Below are 20,991 nucleotides of genomic sequence, written 5' to 3'. Positions count from 1 at the left end.
AATCCACAAAGCTGTGAACACGAGACTACTCAGAAAATAGATATTCAATATTTAACGCGGAGAAATACCTAACAATGGAGAAGGCGCGAACAATGAATTGAATGGACTGGAGTTGATCGAGTGGCATGGCTCGGTCATGCAGGCGTGGTCTCTGCTGAATGTTACCTTATATCTTCTATTCATATTAAATATATTGTTCTTTCTCTAGCCTAACCTTGTTCTACATCATGTATTGGTAATTGATACGATACAGTGAGTTGGTGTAGTCGATGGTGTGACTTCCACGTAAGATCTTATAGATTAGGCAGTTATATCATGACAAATCTACAAATTTAGGATTAGGTCTATTATTAGAGCAGTACTAATATCACAGTAGACCATAGTTTTACATTGGTAAGCCCGACTAGAGAAACGCAACCTATTATTGTTAATCTTATTTCCATTCTAAATTTCTTGATCTATTTTGTATTTATGTTAACCCAATATTCTAACAGTCCTGATTAATGCTCACATGTATTATCGTAATGTTATATTGGTTAGTTCTCATGACATACTAGCTCGATCGATAATAAAAACTGGTCGTCTATATTAACTAATTAGCTTTGATGGTTCGTTAACAAGCTTTAATAGCATTTACATGCTTCAGCGACATAGACTTGTTTAAGCATCAAGCTCTAGCAAATATGACCTGTAAATAACGCAAATATACATTGACTAACAATGCAGCAAGGACTAAATAGTTACATGGATCTAATATTCAGTGTTCCTTATCTTATCACCTCATCCTGTTTTAAACTATGCACTATCCTGTAATATCTTTTCTTCCGACCACTGCCTGCCTAATTTCAAAGTTTCGAGTTCCATTGCCAAACAACAAGGATGACACTTCTCAAAAAAATACGGTGAGTTCCAGCTATAAGTTTTCTGCAATCATAAGTTCATTTTAGATGGCTCATTCAATGGCACACACAATTATCTGGATTCATTCAGTTCTGATCAGAGCGAGTCCCAAAAACCTCAACAGCATCAAGCACCCTGGAAGTGATTGCCATTCTGCATGTTTTATTCTGGATACTTTTGGATCATTACTACTCCTCACGAATGTCGTTATATATTGTCGTCCACTGAATAATCTACTTTTCAAAAATAATCCAGGCGAGTTCAACTATTTTACTTAATGATTTTTTTACTTAACATGTATATGTTTTCCGGTTCCTTTTGCTATATATTTGTAAGTGTCCCTAGGCTAAATGCAGTAACTTCTTATGGAATGTTTATAACGCATCATATTCCTGCCTGAAGTTTCACAAGCAGTCTAAACTTTAAAATTATTTTCTGGTCATGTTCATTATTTTCAAATTGTCATATACGTCAACAACCTGCATGTTAACCTGGCCCATACATACGTTACACTATATCTCCATGTCTTCTAAATTTAGAAATCATCTGGATCGCCTTTAACATTTATCAATAAACCCATCATAGTCGTTGTTGCTAATCGTATTTGGGTTTATGGATTAGTTTATCATATTAGCAGCCTAAAATGCGAACATAGTTTAGATAATAAGATTAAAAATTTAGGTACTATCAACCGCACTAGTAAAATAACTAAATCCCTAGGTAGCTGTTGGCTAAACAAACGTTTAAAATCAAAACTCCGTAGCCTACTAGAATTAACATTAAACGAATATTTCTGAATTGAAATTTATAATTAAATTAGGCGTCTCGGATTCTTTAACGTTATAAGTTTCTGATGATTTCGAATCACCTAAAGCAACAATACCTATTTTTCCACTGACTAATCCTCAATCAACACTATAACTAGTTAAACATAATAGTTTCAGGATATCGTCATAAAGCATTGTCATAACTTGACAATCACGTAATATGACTGATAAAATTAATGAAACTATTAACAAAATCGGTCAACAAATTGACTTATAATTACCATTAAATGGTGTTGTTTTCTTGGTATCTTCATCCATCACAGATGATTACAGTATGTTTCTCTATCAGTTGCTCATTCAGTAAATATCTCAAAACCTTGTCAGTCTAATTGATGGTTTAGCGACACAATCATGCATGCAAATAATCAGTATAAGCAGTCGAGCAAATCTCCTGCAAACTGAAAACATCAATGTCGAATTTACCCCAACACTGACTAAGTTCAAGCCATTATCATAGACATGAGTTGGGAGTGTACTCCCCTTGGTTGCAACTTATGTACTCCCTCATAATCACATGAGCATCACTCACTATTTAATCATCTTGTAAAAACTTATTTAGCTAAATACATCTGCAGCACCACATCACTTCGTAATATAACACAGGCCTAACTGATTTTAATAACTTATAACCACTATATCTCAATTAAATCGTATTCCGCCTTATGATAAACTGCATACTTGCAACTAACTTGTATGCCCAATCAGCCAGCAAGTATAAATACAAATAAATAGTCTGCCGCAGATCAGAACATTGAGTCCAGAGCATGTCTCTTACGAATACACTCATGTATTTCAATTTTATTTTGATAACCATTCATGTGTATTAGTAGTATTACTAAATTCTATCACGGTCAAGTAAAAATGAGGTTGAGAAAATCTCCCCGTAACTAAATAAACCGTATCAAACTAACTGGAACACTAGTTGGAATTCTTCGCCACGGTATACTTTTGTTCCTTCAGTTAGCCTACTAATACAGATGCAATTGGAATTCAACTCATATGGACAACTTACCGCTATAATCGTTATTTGATTTCATAATTTAAACCAAAACTAATACCAATATTAGTATTTCTACAATATTCATCACTTTAATATTTCTAAACGCAAAATACTTACTACCTATACGTTAAGTTATTAACCAACGGCTATTAACACGCATCGTTTTATTATTATTATTATTATTATTATTATTATTATTACTATTGTAACCCCATTTTTTATAGCTCAAATAATCTTCACCCAAATTTTCATTTCAAGCGTTTTAAGCATGAAGGCAGATATTTTAAAATTATTACATGTATTTCTCGACCAGATGCTGCCGCTTTCTTTTTGATTTATCTTTCAGCTTACCAATACCCGAAGGATTCTTATTATCCTTGGTAACTTCCGGTGCGCGACGATCCCATCCAATTTGGTATCGAACCAACATCACGTTGATTCTGGTGGGAGAGTAGTGTAGTGGCATTGGACAATAGCCACACAATCCACAAAGCTGTGAACACGAGACTACTCAGAAAATAGATATTCAATATTTAACGCGGAGAAATACCTAACAATGGAGAAGGCGCGAACAATGAATTGAATGGACTGGAGTTGATCGAGTGGCATGGCTCGGTCATGCAGGCGTGGTCTCTGCTGAATGTTACCTTATATCTTCTATTCATATTAAATATATTGTTCTTTCTCTAGCCTAACCTTGTTCTACATCATGTATTGGTAATTGATACGATACAGTGAGTTGGTGTAGTCGATGGTGTGACTTCCACGTAAGATCTTATAGATTAGGCAGTTATATCATGACAAATCTACAAATTTAGGATTAGGTCTATTATTAGAGCAGTACTAATATCACAGTAGACCATAGTTTTACATTGGTAAGCCCGACTAGAGAAACGCAACCTATTATTGTTAATCTTATTTCCACTTCTAAATTTCTTGATCTATTTTGTATTTATGTTAACCCAATATTCTAACAGTCCTGATTAATGCTCACATGTATTATCGTAATGTTATATTGGTTAGTTCTCATGACATACTAGCTCGATCGATAATAAAAACTGGTCGTCTATATTAACTAATTAGCTTTGATGGTTCGTTAACAAGCTTTAATAGCATTTACATGCTTCAGCGACATAGACTTGTTTAAGCATCAAGCTCTAGCAAATATGACCTGTAAATAACGCAAATATACATTGACTAACAATGCAGCAAGGACTAAATAGTTACATGGATCTAATATTCAGTGTTCCTTATCTTATCACCTCATCCTGTTTTAAACTATGCACTATCCTGTAATATCTTTTCTTCCGACCACTGCCTGCCTAATTTCAAAGTTTCGAGTTCCATTGCCAAACAACAAGGATGACACTTCTCAAAAAAATACGGTGAGTTCCAGCTATAAGTTTTCTGCAATCATAAGTTCATTTTAGATGGCTCATTCAATGGCACACACAATCATCTGGATTCATTCAGTTCTGATCAGAGCAAGTCCCAAAAACCTCAACAGCATCAAGCACCCTGGAAGTGATTGCCATTCTGCATGTTTTATTCTGGATACTTTTGGATCATTACTACTCCTCACGAATGTCGTTATATATTGTCGTCCACTGAATAATCTACTTTTCAAAAATAATCCAGGCGAGTTCAACTATTTTACTTAATGATTTTTTTTACTTAACATGTATATGTTTTCCGGTTCCTTTTGCTATATATTTGTAAGTGTCCCTAGGCTAAATGCAGTAACTTCTTATGGAATGTTTATAACGCATCATATTCCTGCCCGAAGTTTCACAAGCAGTCTAAACTTTAAAATTATTTTCTGGTCATGTTCATTATTTTCAAATTGTCATATACGTCAACAACCTGCATGTTAACCTGGCCCATACATACGTTACACTATATCTCCATGTCTTCTAAATTTAGAAATCATCTGGATCGCCTTTAACATTTATCAATAAACCCATCATAGTCGTTGTTGCTAATCGTATTTGGGTTTATGGATTAGTTTATCATATTAGCAGCCTAAAATGCGAACATAGTTTAGATAATAAGATTAAAAATTTAGGTACTATCAACCGCACTAGTAAAATAACTAAATCCCTAGGTAGCTGTTGGCTAAACAAACGTTTAAAATCAAAACTCCGTAGCCTACTAGAATTAACATTAAACGAATATTTCTGAATTGAAATTTATAATTAAATTAGGCGTCTCGGATTCTTTAACGTTATAAGTTTCTGATGATTTCGAATCACCTAAAGCAACAATACCTATTTTCCCACTGACTAATCCTCAATCAACACTATAACTAGTTAAACATAATAGTTTCAGGATATCGTCATAAAGCATTGTCATAACTTGACAATCACGTAATATGACTGATAAAATTAATGAAACTATTAACAAAATCGGTCAACAAATTGACTTATAATTACCATTAAATGGTGTTGTTTTCTTGGTATCTTCATCCATCACAGATGATTACAGTATGTTTCTCTATCAGTTGCTCATTCAGTAAATATCTCAAAACCTTGTCAGTCTAATTGATGGTTTAGCGACACAATCATGCATGCAAATAATCAGTATAAGCAGTCGAGCAAATCTCCTGCAAACTGAAAACATCAATGTCGAATTTACCCCAACACTGACTAAAGTTCAAGCCATTATCATAGACATGAGTTGGGAGTGTACTCCCTTGGTTGCAACTTATGTACTCCCTCATAATCACATGAGCATCACTCACTATTTAATCATCTTGTAAAAACTTATTTAGCTAAATACATCTGCAGCACCACATCACTTCGTAATATAACACAGGCCTAACTGATTTTAATAACTTATAACCACTATATCTCAATTAAATCGTATTCCGCCTTATGATAAACTGCATACTTGCAACTAACTTGTATGCCCAATCAGCCAGCAAGTATAAATACAAATAAATAGTCTGCCGCAGATCAGAACATTGAGTCCAGAGCATGTCTCTTACGAATACACTCATGTATTTCAATTTTATTTTGATAACCATTCATGTGTATTAGTAGTATTACTAAATTCTATCACGGTCAAGTAAAAATGAGGTTGAGAAAATCTCCCCGTAACTAAATAAACCGTATCAAACTAACTGGAACACTAGTTGGAATTCTTCGCCACGGTATACTTTTGTTCCTTCAGTTAGCCTACTAATACAGATGCAATTGGAATTCAACTCATATGGACAACTTACCGCTATAATCGTTATTTGATTTCATAATTTAAACCAAAACTAATACCAATATTAGTATTTCTACAATATTCATCACTTTAATATTTCTAAACGCAAAATACTTACTACCTATACGTTAAGTTATTAACCAACGGCTATTAACACGCATCGTTTTATTATTATTATTATTATTATTATTATTATTATTATTATTATTATTATTATTATTATTATTATTATTATTATTATTGTAACCCCATTTTTTATAGCTCAAATAATCTTCACCCAAATTTTCATTTCAAGCGTTTTAAGCATGAAGGCAGATATTTTAAAATTATTACATGTATTTCTCGACCAGATGCTGCCGCTTTCTTTTTGATTTATCTTTCAGCTTACCAATACCCGGAGGATTCTTATTATCCTTGGTAACCCCGCGCGCGACGATCCCATCCAATTTGGTATCGAACCAACATCACGTTGATTCTGGTGGGAGAGTAGTGTAGTGGCATTGGACAATAGCCACACAATCCACAAAGCTGTGAACACGAGACTACTCAGAAAATAGATATTCAATATTTAACGCGGAGAAATACCTAACGATGGAGAAGGCGCGAACAATGAATTGAATGGACTGGGTTTGATCGGATGGCATGGCTCGGCCATGCAGGCGTGGTCCATCTGAATGTTACCTTATATCTTCTATTCATATTAAATATATTGTTCCTTCTCTAGCCTAACCTTGTTCTACATCATGTATTGGTAATTGATACGATACAGTGAGTTGGTGTAGTCGATGGTGTGACTTCCACGTAAGATCTTATAGATTAGGCAGTTATATCATGACAAATCTACAAATTTAGGATTAGGTCTATTATTAGAGCAGTACTAATATCATAGTAGACCATAGTTCTACATTGGTAAGCCCGACTAAAGAAACGCAACCTATTACAAATAATCCTTATTTCCACTTTAACTTTCTCGATCGATTTTATATTTATGTTAACCCAATATTCTAATAGTCCTCTGATTAATGCTCACATGTATTATCGTAATGTTATATTGATTAGTTCTCATAATATACTAGCTCAATCGATAATAAAAACTGGTCGTCTATATCAACTAATTAGCTTTGATGGTTCGTTAACAAGCTTTAATAGCATTTACATGCTTCAGCGACATAGTCTTGTTTAAACATCAAGCTCTACAAATATGATCTGTAAATAGCGTAAATATACATCGACTAACAATGCAACCAAGGGCTAAATAGCTATCTGGATCTAATTCTCAGTGTTCCTTCACTTAACACTTCATCCTGTTTTAAACTATGCACTATCCTGTAATATTTTTCTTCCGACCACTGCCTGCCTAATTTCATATTCTCGAGTTCCATTGCCAAACAACAAGGATGACACTTCTCAAAAAATACGGTGAGTTCCAGCTATAAGTTTTCTGCAATCATAAGTTCATTTTAGATGGCTCATTCAATGGCACACACAATCATCTGGATTCATTCAGTTCTGATCAGAGCAAGTCCCAAAAACCTCAACAGCATCAAGCACCCTGGAAGTGATTGCCATTCTGCATGTTTTATTCTGGATACTTTTGGATCATTACTACTCCTCACGAATGTCGTTATATATTGTCGTCCACTGAATAATCTACTTTTCAAAAATAATCCAGGCGAGTTCAACTATTTTACTTAATGATTTTTTTACTTAACATGTATATGTTTTCCGGTTCCTTTTGCTATATATTTGTAAGTGTCCCTAGGCTAAATGCAGTAACTTCTTATGGAATGTTTATAACGCATCATATTCCTGCCCGAAGTTTCACAAGCAGTCTAAACTTTAAAATTATTTTCTGGTCATGTTCATTATTTTCAAATTGTCATATACGTCAACAACCTGCATGTTAACCTGGCCCATACATACGTTACACTATATCTCCATGTCTTCTAAATTTAGAAATCATCTGGATCGCCTTTAACATTTATCAATAAACCCATCATAGTCGTTGTTGCTAATCGTATTTGGGTTTATGGATTAGTTTATCATATTAGCAGCCTAAAATGCGAACATAGTTTAGATAATAAGATTAAAAATTTAGGTACTATCAACCGCACTAGTAAAATAACTAAATCCCTAGGTAGCTGTTGGCTAAACAAACGTTTAAAATCAAAACTCCGTAGCCTACTAGAATTAACATTAAACGAATATTTCTGAATTGAAATTTATAATTAAATTAGGCGTCTCGGATTCTTTAACGTTATAAGTTTCTGATGATTTCGAATCACCTAAAGCAACAATACCTATTTTCCCACTGACTAATCCTCAATCAACACTATAACTAGTTAAACATAATAGTTTCAGGATATCGTCATAAAGCATTGTCATAACTTGACAATCACGTAATATGACTGATAAAATTAATGAAACTATTAACAAAATCGGTCAACAAATTGACTTATAATTACCATTAAATGGTGTTGTTTTCTTGGTATCTTCATCCATCACAGATGATTACAGTATGTTTCTCTATCAGTTGCTCATTCAGTAAATATCTCAAAACCTTGTCAGTCTAATTGATGGTTTAGCGACACAATCATGCATGCAAATAATCAGTATAAGCAGTCGAGCAAATCTCCTGCAAACTGAAAACATCAATGTCGAATTTACCCCAACACTGACTAAAGTTCAAGCCATTATCATAGACATGAGTTGGGAGTGTACTCCCTTGGTTGCAACTTATGTACTCCCTCATAATCACATGAGCATCACTCACTATTTAATCATCTTGTAAAAACTTATTTAGCTAAATACATCTGCAGCACCACATCACTTCGTAATATAACACAGGCCTAACTGATTTTAATAACTTATAACCACTATATCTTAATTAAATCGTATTCCGCCTTATGATAAACTGCATACTTGCAACTAATTTGTATGCCCAATCAGCCAGCAAGTATAAATACAAATAAATAGTCTGCCGCAGATCAGAACATTGAGTCCAGAGCATGTCTCTTACGAATACACTCATGTATTTCAATTTTATTTTGATAACCATTCATGTGTATTAGTAGTATTACTAAATTCTATCACGGTCAAGTAAAAATGAGGTTGAGAAAATCTCCCCGTAACTAAATAAACCGTATCAAACTAACTGGAACACTAGTTGGAATTCTTCGCCACGGTATACTTTTGTTCCTTCAGTTAGCCTACTAATACAGATGCAATTGGAATTCAACTCATATGGACAACTTACCGCTATAATCGTTATTTGATTTCATAATTTAAACCAAAACTAATACCAATATTAGTATTTCTACAATATTCATCACTTTAATATTTCTAAACGCAAAATACTTACTACCTATACGTTAAGTTATTAACCAACGGCTATTAACACGCATCGTTTTATTATTATTATTATTATTATTATTATTATTATTATTATTATTATTATTATTATTATTATTATTATTATTATTGTAACCCCATTTTTTATAGCTCAAATAATCTTCACCCAAATTTTCATTTCAAGCGTTTTAAGCATGAAGGCAGATATTTTAAAATTATTACATGTATTTCTCGACCAGATGCTGCCGCTTTCTTTTGATTTATCTTTCAGCTTACCAATACCCGGAGGATTCTTATTATCCTTGGTAACCCCCGCGCGCGACGATCCCATCCAATTTGGTATCGAACCAACATCACGTTGATTCTGGTGGGAGACTAGTGTAGTGGCATTGGACAATAGCCACACAATCCACAAAGCTGTGAACACGAGACTACTCAGAAAATAGATATTCAATATTTAACGCGGAGAAATACCTAACGATGGAGAAGGCGCGAACAATGAATTGAATGGACTGGGTTTGATCGGATGGCATGGCTCGGCCATGCAGGCGTGGTCCATCTGAATGTTACCTTATATCTTCTATTCATATTAAATATATTGTTCCTTCTCTAGCCTAACCTTGTTCTACATCATGTATTGGTAATTGATACGATACAGTGAGTTGGTGTAGTCGATGGTGTGACTTCCACGTAAGATCTTATAGATTAGGCAGTTATATCATGACAAATCTACAAATTTAGGATTAGGTCTATTATTAGAGCAGTACTAATATCATAGTAGACCATAGTTCTACATTGGTAAGCCCGACTAAAGAAACGCAACCTATTACAAATAATCCTTATTTCCACTTTAACTTTCTCGATCGATTTTATATTTATGTTAACCCAATATTCTAATAGTCCTCTGATTAATGCTCACATGTATTATCGTAATGTTATATTGATTAGTTCTCATAATATACTAGCTCAATCGATATTAAAAACTGGTCGTCTATATCAAGTAATTAGCTTTGATGGTTCGTTAACAAGCTTTAATAGCATTTACATGCTTCAGCGACATAGTCTTGTTTAAACATCAAGCTCTACAAATATGATCTGTAAATAGCGTAAATATACATTGACTAACAATGCAACCAAGGGCTAAATAGCTATCTGGATCTAATTCTCAGTGTTCCTTCACTTAACACTTCATCCTGTTTTAAACTATGCACTATCCTGTAATATTTTTCTTCCGACCACTGCCTGCCTAATTTCATATTCTCGAGTTCAATTGCCAAACAACAAGGATGACACTTCTCAAAAAATACGGTGAGTTCCAGCTATAAGTTTTCTGCAATCATAAGTTCATTTTAGATGGCTCATTCAATGGCACACACAATCATCTGGATTCATTCAGTTCTGATCAGAGCAAGTCCCAAAAACCTCAACAGCATCAAGCACCCTGGAAGTGATTGCCATTCTGCATGTTTTATTCTGGATACTTTTGGATCATTACTACTCCTCACGAATGTCGTTATATATTGTCGTCCACTGAATAATCTACTTTTCAAAAATAATCCAGGCGAGTTCAACTATTTTACTTAATGATTTTTTTACTTAACATGTATATGTTTTCCGGTTCCTTTTGCTATATATTTGTAAGTGTCCCTAGGCTAAATGCAGTAACTTCTTATGGAATGTTTATAACGCATCATATTCCTGCCCGAAGTTTCACAAGCAGTCTAAACTTTAAAATTATTTTCTGGTCATGTTCATTATTTTCAAATTGTCATATACGTCAACAACCTGCATGTTAACCTGGCCCATACATACGTTACACTATATCTCCATGTCTTCTAAATTTAGAAATCATCTGGATCGCCTTTAACATTTATCAATAAACCCATCATAGTCGTTGTTGCTAATCATATTTGGGTTTATGGATTAGTTTATCATATTAGCAGCCTAAAATGCGAACATAGTTTAGATAATAAGATTAAAAATTTAGGTACTATCAACCGCACTAGTAAAATAACTAAATCCCTAGGTAGCTGTTGGCTAAACAAACGTTTAAAATCAAAACTCCGTAGCCTACTAGAATTAACATTAAACGAATATTTCTGAATTGAAATTTATAATTAAATTAGGCGTCTCGGATTCTTTAACGTTATAAGTTTCTGATGATTTCGAATCACCTAAAGCAACAATACCTATTTTTCCACTGACTAATCCTCAATCAACACTATAACTAGTTAAACATAATAGTTTCAGGATATCGTCATAAAGCATTGTCATAACTTGACAATCACGTAATATGACTGATAAAATTAATGAAACTATTAACAAAATCGGTCAACAAATTGACTTATAATTACCATTAAATGGTGTTGTTTTCTTGGTATCTTCATCCATCACAGATGATTACAGTATGTTTCTCTATCAGTTGCTCATTCAGTAAATATCTCAAAACCTTGTCAGTCTAATTGATGGTTTAGCGACACAATCATGCATGCAAATAATCAGTATAAGCAGTCGAGCAAATCTCCTGCAAACTGAAAACATCAATGTCGAATTTACCCCAACACTGACTAAGGTTCAAGCCATTATCATAGACATGAGTTGGGAGTGTACTCCCCTTGGTTGCAACTTATGTACTCCCTCATAATCACATGAGCATCACTCACTATTTAATCATCTTGTAAAAACTTATTTAGCTAAATACATCTGCAGCACCACATCACTTCGTAATATAACACAGGCCTAACTGATTTTAATAACTTATAACCACTATACCTTAATTAAATCGTATTCCGCCTTATGATAAACTGCATACTTGCAACTAATTTGTATGCCCAATCAGCCAGCAAGTATAAATACAAATAAATAGTCTGCCGCAGATCAGAACAGTGAGTCCAGAGCATGTCTCTTACGAATACACTCATGTATTTCAATTTTATTTTGATAACCATTCATGTGTATTAGTAGTATTACTAAATTCTATCACGGTCAAGTAAAAATGAGGTTGAGAAAATCTCCCCGTAACTAAATAAACCGTATCAAACTAACTGGAACACTAGTTGGAATTCTTCGCCACGGTATACTTTTGTTCCTTCAGTTAGCCTACTAATACAGATGCAATTGGAATTCAACTCATATGGACAACTTACCGCTATAATCGTTATTTGATTTCATAATTTAAACCAAAACTAATACCAATATTAATATTTCTACAATATTCATCACTTTAATATTTCTAAACGCAAAATACTTACTACCTATACGTTAAGTTATTAACCAACGGCTATTAACACGCATCGTTTTATTATTAATATTATTATTATTATTATTATTATTATTGTAACCCCATTTTTTATAGCTCAAATAATCTTCACCCAAATTTTCATTTCAAGCGTTTTAAGCATGAAGGCAGATATTTTAAAATTATTACATGTATTTCTCGACCAGATGCTGCCGCTTTCTTTTTGATTTATCTTTCAGCTTACCAATACCCGGAGGATTCTTATTATCCTTGGTAACCCCCGCGCGCGACGATCCCATCCAATTTGGTATCGAACCAACATCACGTTGATTCTAGTGGGAGACTAGTGTAGTGGCATTGGACAATAGCCACACAATCCACAAAGCTGTGAACACGAGACTACTCAGAAAATAGATATTCAATATTTAACGCGGAGAAATACCTAACGATGGAGAAGGCGCGAACAATGAATTGAATGGACTGGGTTTGATCGGATGGCATGGCTCGGCCATGCAGGCGTGGTCCATCTGAATGTTACCTTATATCTTCTATTCATATTAAATATATTGTTCCTTCTCTAGCCTAACCTTGTTCTACATCATGTATTGGTAATTGATACGATACAGTGAGTTGGCGTAGTCGATGGTGTAACTTCCACGTAAGATCTTATAGATTAGGTAGTTATATCATGACAAATCTACAAATTTAGGATTAGGTCTATTATTAGAGCAGCACTAATATCATAGTAGGCCATAGTTCTTCAACCCTCGTGCTATTGATAGAAGAAACCAGAGAAGTAGCGAATAGGTCTTTATTTCGATCTTCGCGCAGTCACAGTGGAGCGTGGGATTATCTGTTCTGACAAACAAAGGCTCTCAACATTCAATATAAGATAATAGGGAATATAACGCTTATACAAAATAAGGAAGTGAATGAATACTTGAACAATACTGTCTTGGCATATGCTTGGTTGTTTGGGGTCAACTCTAAACCAACCAACCTAAGCTGTTACATTAGCTTCCCCCTAGAATCGACTTCCGTAGGAACGTCGGTTCGATTAACTTATCTTTCGGAAACACCTTAGTTCTATTTCTCATCCCAAGGGAAAATTATCAACTCGCTCACTGTTAGACTTACAATCAGTGACGACTGACGGTTTCAACGATAGTCCATGGGTGTCTCTTCATTTACTAGCTTGTCATCTTATTTTGTAGCATGTGATTTTTTCTACAAATATCGCTGACGGTTTGCTGCATGCTTTCAAGAGAAAGTGTGAGAATGTGGAACAAGAATATCTGAGGAAGTGCCGTGAGCGGGCTACCCAACACCATGTTGGTGAGGTATGATTTTTCCATGCTCAGACCGGCTATCAGATGTTTACTCACCTGCCTCTTGAGTCGCCCTCAAGTAAAAGGTTAAGAAGAAGCTACTTCAAAGGTAATGGTGAAAATCAAGCAAACCTGAAGAACTGCTCCACTGCCTGGATAAAATAATAAGATACAAAATGGAAATACATAAATGTAATTGATAATTGTTCGGTTCCATGTAAGTGCTTGGCCTCCAGAACGGACTGGTATTCTGGAAGGAAATAGACATAGTGTAGATATCTTGTGCACGAAAAACCATGAAAAGAAAGAAAATACTCTTTCGTAATGCATATATGTAGAAGGATGAACTTGCTAGAAGTTGGACTCTTTGACAAAATCGATCAAAAAGGGCAGCGAATTTTGTACTTGTGGTGATTATACTTGCTTTTGGTACTTATTGCACTAAAAAGCATTCTTGGTCGACTTTAACTAAGAGTTCTTTGGTTAAAGTTTGAAATTTTTTGCTACATTTTGTCCTGAGTACCTGTTTTTAGTCCTTGACTAACACTTGTGTTCACATTGTTATCATTTTTTGTTTTTAAACCTTTTAAATCGAATTACAATGGTTGGTAAGACTCACAAATGTGGGCAACCAAACTGTTTGTTCCCTGTGGAAGAGGGGATGCAGTGTGACGTATGCCATAAGTGGTTCCACAAAATGTGCACCCGCTTAAGTCCCACCGCATACAAAAGATGCTCGAAGCCTAACTCACATTGGCTTTGCATGTTTTGCTGTGCCAACAAGGCATTACTAATACAGGAGGCTATGAGCCTGTTGGCTTTGGCCTGTAAAAGAAGGATGGCATATACGCCGACAACACGGGCACTGACAGCGACGAATGTGTCAGTGTAGTACCTGCTGTTACGCGACGCCTCAAACAACCGACTCTGACTGACGTAAAAGTGGGGGAGTAGTACCACCTGGTACTGACATTGTTAATAATGCACCTTTAATGGGAATCGAAGATCTGGATAAAACAGTCACCGTTCCAAATAGTCCCAGTGTTATGAGGGATGAAAAATGGACTACGGTACGTAGGAAACGAAACGAAAAGAAAAAAGCTGTAAGCAGTACACAGGTAGTTAGTAACTCACTGGTGGACCCAAATTGTGAGCCACAAATTGCACTACCAAAATCTGAAGGTAAGAGTGAAACCCATCCTGGCGTGACTGAGAAGAAAAATCTAATAACATCGAATATTATTGTGAGCAAATTGCGGGAGTCAAACGACCCTGATCCGAAAATTAGACACGCGCATGACTTAGAAAAGCTAGGAGAATACATTCGTAGTATTTTACCAGATAACTCCAAAGGAGTTCAGGTCAAAAATTGGTAAGAATAGGCAAGAGGACCGAGGACAATGTTGAACCCCATCCATGCAGACTCCTTAAGGTAATCCTAGGATCGGAGAAGCAACGGGATTTCTTGTTAAGTAGCGCTCGTTGTCACGACAATTCTGACATCCGAGTTAGACCTGACATGTCTCTCGAAGATAGAATAAAAGGAAGAAAGCACTAGCTGAACTTGAAACCCGTCGGCAAAACGGCGAGGAAAATCTCCGACTAGTGGGTTTTCGGATAGTCAGGTCTTGGAAGCGAATGCTACCAAGGCCTGTGTGGATAGGCTGTTCTACTTAGGAGTTTTATATGCCAACGCTCGTAGTTTACGAAATAAGTTCTATGAACTAGAAGCACTAGTAGACAGGTTAAAGCCACTCATAGTAGCAGTGACAGAAACTTGGTTAGTCCATGACTTAGACATTACTCCAGAATTATCCGGATACCATTGCATCAGGAGTGATAGACATAGATGTAGAAAAGGAGGCGGCGTCCTGTTATATATAGCCAATGGCATAAATATCCGCTCCTCTACTAGCGAATCCCATGATAGCGGCACTTGTGAAGTCATTAGCTGTAAGTTAGCAATAGGATGTAGTACATTTATGCTAGGTGTCATCTATCGGAGCCCAATCTGCTTAGCTGATGACTTTGTTTCAGAGCACATTCATCTTTGGAGTGATAATACCAGGTGCTTGATAATAGGAGACTTTAACGCACCTGATATTAGTTGGACTGATATGACCACAGAAACTCCTTTGATAGTAGGTTACTGATAACAATAATGGAGCATGCACTAGTGCAGCATGTATCCCAACCCACACGTTTTGGTGTTAACCAGGGTTCTTCTCTGCTGGATTTGGTAATCACTCATGAGACTGGGGATATTGTCGACTTAAATATTCTTCCACCGTTAGCAAACAGCGATCACGCTGTTTTGTCATTCGCGTTTAGAACTAGGGACATGTTATATGATCAGGTTACACCGCGCCCAAATGTATGGAAAGCTAACATATCAGCCATTCAGGAATGCGCTGCTAAGACAGATTGGTTAGTAGATACTAGCATATCAGTTGAAGAAGCATGGTCTGTATTTAAAGGTAAATTTATACTAGTTACGTCCCCGTTCATACCATACCTGGTACCGCGAAGACCGAATAATAGTCCACCATGGATAACTAAAACGGTCAGGAAACTCCTTAGAAAAGGAAGAATCACTGGAATATGTTCATCTCTACTGGCTTAGAACAATACAGATCCAGTTATTGTAAGATTAGGAATGCCTGTAAAGCGTTAATAAGCAAGACTAGACATTCATACGAAAAACAATCGGTTAGGGATTCTAGATATAGTCCGAAACGGTTATTCTCGTATATAAAAAGGCGAACTAAGAGAAGCGATGGAATTCCATCACTTTTGATACGAGACAATCCGTTAATCTTAGCAGAGAATGATGCCGAAAAAGCTGAAGCTTTGTCGGAATATTTTAGTAAAGCGTTTTCTATCGGTAATGAGGAACGACCAATGATTCATCGTGACCGTGACGGCTCGCTGATGGATCCTGTAGTCATTGAGAAAGATACCGTTTTAAGGCTACTTCAGCATCTCAAACCTGATAAGTCCAGTGGTCCCGATGATATTCATCCTAGGATTATGAAAGCCATATCAGATGAAATTGCTGAACCATTAGCGATACTATTCGACATGTCTCTGAGACAGTCCAGACTTCCTAGAGACTGGAAAGACGCCATAATAAGTCCGGTGTGTAAGGCTGGGAGTAGGGATTTAGTTAGTAACTATAGACCCGTTAGCTTAACTAGTGCAGTTGTGAAACTGATGGAGAAAATCATTCGGATAGCTGTTATAAACTATGTTGAAGGGCAAAATCTTTTCTCCAGGGCACAACATGGTTTTCGGAAAGGCCTATCTTGCTTGACAAATCTTCTCATTGCACGAGAAGAGTGGGCTGCGGCAAAGGATCGGAATGCTCCTGTGGATGTAATTTTCATAGATCTAAGTAAAGCCTTTGATAAGGTTTCACACTCTGGTCTTAAATTCAAACTGAAACGTTTTGGAATCCATAACACAGTCGTCGATTGGATAAGTAACTTTCTCCATGACAGGAGACAAAGGGTAAGGGTTAATGGGGCTCTCTCCTCGTGGGTACCTGTAAAAAGTGGGGTTCCCCAAGGCACAATCCTAGGTCCTCTTCTCTTTTTACTTTATGTAAATGAATTGCCAACTGTAGCAAAATCATCCGTTCTACTCTTCGCTGATGACATAAAGATTTGGAGACCCATACATAGTATGTCGGATAGAATAGTATTACAGGACGATCTTAGCTCATTGGTGGCATGGTTAGACAGGTGGTCACTAGAAGTAAATCCTAATAAGAGTGTAGTGATGCAGTTAAATAACTCTGATGAATCGTATGACTATACACTACGTGGATTCGTGCTACCCAAAGCAAGAAACTATAAGGACTTAGGAGTTATATTAAGCAATGATCTCAAAACGACTAGTCACTGTAAGGCTGCTGCTGCAAAAGGCTATAGGGTATTATGGTCAATTCGTAGGTCTTTTCAGTATTTAGATGATGAAATGTTTGGATTACTATACCCGATTTATGTGCGACCACATTCAGAATACGGGATTCAAGCAGCGAGTCCTTGTTTCAAATATGAAGCAGATATGCTAGAAAGAGTCCAACGACGAGCTACTAAGATGGTACAAAGTCTAGCTGGCCTATCTTATGAAGACAGACTGAGACACCTTAACTTATTTCCGTTATCTTACCGTAGAGTGCGGGGTGATCTAATATTGGCTTATCGTATACTGAACGATGACCTTGGTATTACCATGTCTTATCTTTTGCTTCCGTCTAGAACCGATCATTTGAGAGGACATTCGAAGAAAGTTCAAAAACCGAGATCAAACCGTTTACGTCTGGAGTTCCGTTTCTCGCACCGAGTAGTGAATTACTGGAATTCCCTACCGGAACACGTAATATCAGCACCGTCTGTTAATATATTCAAAGCGAGATTGGACCTCCACAGTATTACAAACTGCAAGGATTAATATCGGTCGACAGACCTCCTATCCTTATTACTGAAGACTGAAATGCATGACCTTGAGCCTGTGATGATCGCCTTTTACAACTAGGTGCGTAACCAAGGGTGCATCAGAATACTCCACAAAACGGATAAGAATATACGGTTAAGAAGCAAAAAAAATTGTGTAGAGTATGCGGATCAAGTACAGTTGTGTCAGATACCCTTTTCTGGTTTGATTTAGGTATGCATGATATACTGAAGCAATATTTCGTCAATTCATCCAAGTAACGAATTGGTTTGCACCTCAGAAGTGTGTAAGTCCTATTACTCATTAGTATTATGAGTGATTAATTGGTGTAAGGAAATATTGAAGTCAATCCCTCCGTGGTCTGATGTGGTTGAGTGGCTAAGCACGCGGTCTAGCATTCAGGAGGGCAGAGGTTCGAGTGCGTGTGGGGCCTGCGTTCTTGTTCACCAGACCCACCTTCAATACGATGTTTGTTGCCCGTAAGTCGCTCACATATGAGAGAAAAAATGACAGGAGGATAGATTGATATATCAAAGTGCCATATTGGAAAAGTATAAGTTCTTTGTTTACATTAATATTATTACTATAGAAAAAAAACTACAAGTTTAGTAAATTTCCATTTTACGTTATATTTAAACCAACGAATATATATATATATATATCAGTTTTTGACATAAAATGTCTTTTTTTATTACGCTAATGTTAAGTTCCAGGACTTTGTATGGGCCACTAATAATAATTGGTTTAACGTTATCATAGTCGTGATATTCATATCGTCAGTTCAATGTTATGATTACTAAACAGTTCCCTTATAAGTTGTGTTTAAAATTAGGTATGTGGAATCATTGCGGCTAACATAGTAACCTTACAGTAACGCACTGTACTATATCTTCACGGTTATTGATTCTTAAATGTCAGAAATTTTAAAAAAATCTGAATATTGCCAATAAAGATGGGTTATATGATCACACTAAAAAGCATGCTGCAGGAAAACTGGTTAAGTCATTACGTAAGTTTCCTAAACATAAAAAAAATGATGAGAACTTTAATAAGTACTTGACCATGGTTTAATCCAAAATGTTTTGTCTAGAAAACTACTTAATAATAATAGTATTAATCGTATCAAGCTACTAAACATATCCTCAACCGAAAACTTTTAGAAGTAGTTCATATGGTATATATGTATAGCCAGTCTACGTGAAAAATATATATAAATATATAAGAAGTACAGCCAACATAGTTAATTAACCAGAAAAAGAAATTATAAGACTCGCCTGGGTTGCTTTTTGAATTCGTTGTATTTGCCAGTGTTAGTTGTATGAGTTTGATTAAAGTTCTCAGCCATCGTTTCGGAATACCTAGCTTATGTGTCCAGTATTTAAAAAAAAAAATTTAACATAACACTTATATATCAAAGGTAAAAGGTCTGGGGAGTTGTCGGTGAGGCGGAATGAGGAAAAAAATTATTTTTAAGTAGATGCAGGGTGTGATTAGCTAAGTGGTTAGATTTTATCCTGCAGCCGAAACTGTCGACATCCTTGACTGACTAATTGGATGTGCCCAGCGAACCGTTTTAGTCATTTGTAAAGATTTATCATCTTTACATTTCGATTCCGTAATGGATTTGTCAGTTAAACGATCTAACAACACGTATGGTGGTTCATGATCTATATAAGCCGGCTTTAGCCTATCAATACTTACTGTGTCGATGTTTCCATGTTTTTCTATCACGAAATATTTAGATTTTCTTGAGACGACTTTGAAAGGACCTTCAAATGGAGGACTGAGTGGTGCTTTTATTTTGTCACATCTTATCCAGACGTGCGTGCAATTGCTTAGGTCTTTAGGTATATATACGGCGCGCGATTGTTCACGAGTATTAATCGGCTTAAGTTTAGACATGTGGTCCCGTAGTTGATCTACATAATTTTCTAAATTAAGTTTTTGACTGTTAGTATTAGGGTTAGCAAATTCACCGGGTAGTCTCAGAGTTGTTCCGAAAACTAGTTCCGCAGCTGAACACTGTGCGTCAGTTTTGACAGATGTTCGTATTCCCAACATAACTAATGGTAGGAATTCTGTCCACTGATTGGGGTTCGAGTGAGATATAAGGGCGGTTTTTAGCTGACGGTGAAAACGTTCTACCATCCCATTAGCCTGAGGATGATATGCAGTGCAGCGTATCCTATTGGAGCCTAGAAGTTTAGCCAAGTTATTAAATAGTTCGGATTCGAATTGCGTTCCTCTATCAGTCGTTATTGTTATGGGTGTACCAAAAATGGTTACCCAGTTCTGCATGAAAACCTTGGCTACTGTTTCCGCTGTGATATCCGCTATCGGGATGGCTATAGGGAATCTGGTAAATCGATCTATGCATGTAAAAAGATAATTAAAACCGTTTGAACGTGGTAAGGGACCTACCAAGTCGATATGCACATGGGCAAAACGTGCATCTGGTTGCGAGAAAACACCTATGGGTGAATTTGTGTGACGATTAATCTTTGATTGTTGGCATGCTGAACACTCTCTAACCCATTTGTGTACATCCTTCTGTAAGTTCGTCCATATATATCTGGCATTGATTAGTTTTGTTGAAGCTTTTGCGCCAGGATGAGACAAAGAATGAAAGTTATTATATATCAGCTTTCGCATACTTTTGGGAACGAAAGGTCGCGGAAT

The 20,991-nt window shown here is 36.0% G+C and overlaps 1 protein-coding gene across 1 annotated transcript; it reads left to right on the top strand.

The window, feature by feature from the left end:
- Positions 1 to 1,343: 1,343 nt before the first annotated feature.
- MS3_00001199 (uncharacterized protein) lies at positions 1,344 to 16,296 on the top strand. The gene is made up of 3 exons (XM_051208684.1): positions 1,344 to 1,620; positions 4,832 to 5,377; positions 11,861 to 16,296. Exon 3 carries the CDS (start codon positions 14,847 to 14,849, stop codon positions 15,228 to 15,230), a length of 384 nt encoding a protein of 127 aa, XP_051071811.1. The 5' UTR covers positions 1,344 to 1,620; positions 4,832 to 5,377; positions 11,861 to 14,846; the 3' UTR covers positions 15,231 to 16,296.
- The last annotated feature ends 4,695 nt before the right edge of the window (positions 16,297 to 20,991 follow it).

Source organism: Schistosoma haematobium, chromosome ZW, assembly GCF_000699445.3.
Source record: "Schistosoma haematobium chromosome ZW, whole genome shotgun sequence".
Lineage (NCBI taxonomy): Eukaryota > Metazoa > Platyhelminthes > Trematoda > Strigeidida > Schistosomatidae > Schistosoma > Schistosoma haematobium.
The sequence above is the reverse complement of the archived record's forward strand: the minus strand, read 5'-3'. Positions and strand labels throughout refer to the sequence as shown.